The sequence below is a fragment of the Gossypium raimondii genome, chromosome 6, assembly GCF_025698545.1.
Source record: "Gossypium raimondii isolate GPD5lz chromosome 6, ASM2569854v1, whole genome shotgun sequence".
NCBI lineage: Eukaryota > Viridiplantae > Streptophyta > Magnoliopsida > Malvales > Malvaceae > Gossypium > Gossypium raimondii.
Window position 1 is genome coordinate 51,735,800 of NC_068570.1, and position 3,589 is coordinate 51,739,388.

At 31.5% G+C, this 3,589-nt stretch overlaps 1 protein-coding gene across 1 annotated transcript; it reads right to left on the reverse strand.

The window, feature by feature from the left end:
• Positions 1 to 710: 710 nt before the first annotated feature.
• Positions 711 to 1,694, reverse strand: LOC105772754 (uncharacterized). Its single transcript, XM_012594187.2, has one exon. The coding sequence runs from the start codon at positions 1,692 to 1,694 to the stop codon at positions 711 to 713; it is 984 nt and encodes a 327-aa protein (XP_012449641.2).
• Between the last annotated feature and the right edge of the window lie 1,895 nt (positions 1,695 to 3,589).

A 3,589-nucleotide genomic window follows, 5' to 3' on the forward strand; every position in this document is an offset into this window, starting at 1 on the left:
GCTTGGTAGACTTTCATCATCTTATGAAAAGTCCTTTTAACTCTCACAAGTCGGTCTTTAGGTCACATGCTTGTACCTTTCTTAGGTACGTCCTATGCATCATAGGTATAAAATGTCAAGATGAGCATGGGAGAACTTTTGTGTCTAGCAATGTAATCTTTGATGACCACATGTTTCCTTTATGCAAATGGTACACAACAGGTGATTGATGAGGAATTTAAACCCACTTCTACACCCATGCTTCTTCAAAATTCACGTGGGGTATACAAAGATTAGACATCCGATGGTTCTCAGCTAGTTTGTAAGCATCACAGAGTTGGTTTGCAAAGCACCGAGTGCTTCTCGTCTTTCACTTTTTTATCTACAAAGATTCAAAGGTCACCATTTACCTTCTGGTGTATGTTGATGACATAGTCATCACAGATAGCTCCACTAAAGCCAGTGAAGATTTGGTTCATCAATTGCACACAGAGTTTTCTCTAAAAGATGTACATTTTATTGGCGAAAATTCTACATTTCTAATTAAAATACGTACAAGTAGTACAAAACAAATAGTAAGATTTACGAGAACTAGTTTTCTGTCTACACAAATATTTAAGAGAAAACAAAATTAAAAACACTATTTATATCCAACTTAATGAGATACACTCACCCAACTAAATAAGGTGTTTTAAAAGGGGGAAAAAAGGGGTTAATAATGATTAACACGCTTAATAAACTTTCTTAGTGAAAAGATTGCGCAAATTAAAAAAATTACTACCACTTCCAACGTTGGCGTCGCTGCTTCTAACATTGCCGCCATCATCGCTGCCGGTACTACTACCGGCGAGCATCGCACTATTTTCATCGGTTCTACAATTCAAATGATGCCTATACCCAATGCACATTGGCACATGCAAATTCAAAGCCTTGGCTTTGTTAGCGTTGTTTCCATTCGTACCAATTTTACCGCCACAAGGCTCGGCAACTTCTTTTCTAGCGCTACTCTTTTCAGCACTCCGACCCGTAACATCGACAGTCTTCGCAGGGGAACATCCGCGCCGGACCTGCCAAACTGGGCTGCTTCGGCCCAAGTGAACCCTTGCCCGGCCGGGGCTGCTCGGCCACTTTCGAGACTTGGATTCACCCGCCGAGTTGCTTCGGGAACACGGGGCGCTACTTACCTTACGGGTATCCGTCGACCGGGATGTCATCCTGGGCCGGGTACCGGCAGATCTGCTCCTTGGAAAAGGCCAAATATTTATATTCAACTCAGCTCCACTGGCACCGCTTTGACTCGGACTATGATTCTTCTTCTCTTTCTCTTTATCCTTGTCTTTTTTACTTTGTTTTCCGTTTTTTCCTTTTTCTTTCTTAAAGATATCTCTCCACCGTTTCGAAGCTGACAATACAGGAACCGGATCCGATGTTATAATAGGGTCAGGGTCGGGTATAGGAGGTTGTGATGCGGGTTGATTTGAGTCTATTTGTGGGTTCTCTTCGGGTTGTTTGTTGGGTAAGAGATGGAGAGGACGGAGAACGCCATTAACGAATAGTTCATCGGCAGAGATGAGGTCGGGTTCGGGAAAAGGCGGGTTTCGGACCATCCAGAACTCGAACTCGGGTGAACTTGAATGGCTGCTTGTACTCCTTTTTCCACTGCCGCATGGTGATAGATTTTCGAGTTCTGCGTTTAATGTTTTCTGGCTCTCCATTTCGGATGAGAAAAAAAATGGTGAGAAATGAGAATTTGATGGTTGAAAAACGAAAGTGAGAGTTCTTTTCATTTGAGTGAACAACGAGAAAGGGAAGGGAAGTGCGGACCCTACATAACAAACAAATAAAAAGAAAATTTATGATTTTTTTTATAAATATATTATTTTAAGGAAAATTATTTTAAGAATCCTTCCCATCAAATTATTCCTGATTCATTCTCAATTATTTAATGATATTTTAATAATTTTTTATGTTATGGGTATATAATTTTAAACTATAAATTCAAAACTCTAACCTTAAATCCGAACTTAAATCTCAAACCTTAAACCTTAAATTTTAAATTTTAAACCTTAAATCAAGTTTAGGATTTAAGGTTCTAGATTCAAAATTTAGGGTTCAAGGTAAAAAATACTAAAATTATGTATTAATGACATGAAAAAATTATGAAACATCATTAAATAATTAAAAATAACCATAAATAATTTAGTGGGAAGATTCCATAAAATAATTTATCATTGTTTTAGGCCACATTTGATTACTTTTGGCTTATCCGATATTTGAAAAGATAAATTAATAGTGTATGAAATATTAATCTTTTAATAAATATATTTATTAAAATTTTATATAAAATTAAATTATCGTTTTGATTGAAATGGAAAAACTAAAAGGTTTAAAATTTATAAGGTTATTATTTCAAATTTTATCATATAAATTTTAATTTATAAAATGTAAAAATACTCTCCTAAAAGTACAGTTTACTTTATAAAAGAATGATTTTTGTTCACCTTTTAATTTACTTGGTGCTTGAATAATTCATGACACCACAATGATTTAAATAATAGTATAGATATTAAAAGCTTAAGCTCAACTCGATCAGGTTTGGATTGTTTTTAAATTTATAATATATAATTTTTATTTGATGTATTATGTAATCTATATCATATAAAAATTAATATACTATATTATAATGTAAATATTAAAAAATATTATTTTTATTAAAAGTTAATAAAATATATAATAATAATAAATATTATATTAAATAAAAACAACGTGGATGAAGCTTAAATTAATAATTTAAAATATGAATGAATCTATACAAATTTGAACATCTTTAATAACTATGTATGCTACTAATTATAAACTTGACTCAATATAGCATCAACACCTCTAATTATATTTGATTAAATATATTTTAAACACCCCATTTAAAGTTATTAATATATGCCTAATAATTCTTTCTTTTAATTAAAAAACATATGCCTAATAATACAAATTTGCCTTCATGTTATTGGTGGAAGGTAAAATCATATGTGTATTGATGATTGAATTATGAGCATATTTAGGTATATTTCATTTTCATGTGATGATTTTAGTAGTATCAATAATATTATTATATTCTGGAATATGGAAATGGGAGTCTTAAATTCGTAATTACTATATATAATAACATATTCATCAATGCATTTAAAATTACCAAAAATAATTGTCCGTTATTGCATTTATTTGAAGAAAATGTTTATCGAAAGAGATATGTGAACTAATATTAGATTATCACATATAAGTATAAATACTATAATTAATGTTTACATACACTGGTTAAACAAACAATAATTTACATATATACTTCCATTAAGGGTAGAAGGAATGATAATTTAAAATTTAAATAACATAAATAGTTTATCACTTTATCAATAATTAGTCGACTAAAAATATTAGTAATTATAAAAAGTAAAGTCCCAACAATAAACTTAAAGTCACTAAGTTATTAGTAATCTTACATTTTAGTCATTTAATTTTAAAAAGTTACAAAATAGTCACTAAACTATTCGAAAGTTTTCATTTAAGTCAATAAACTGAACCATAAGAGAGAAGGGGAAGGAGAGTTTTCGGTTGG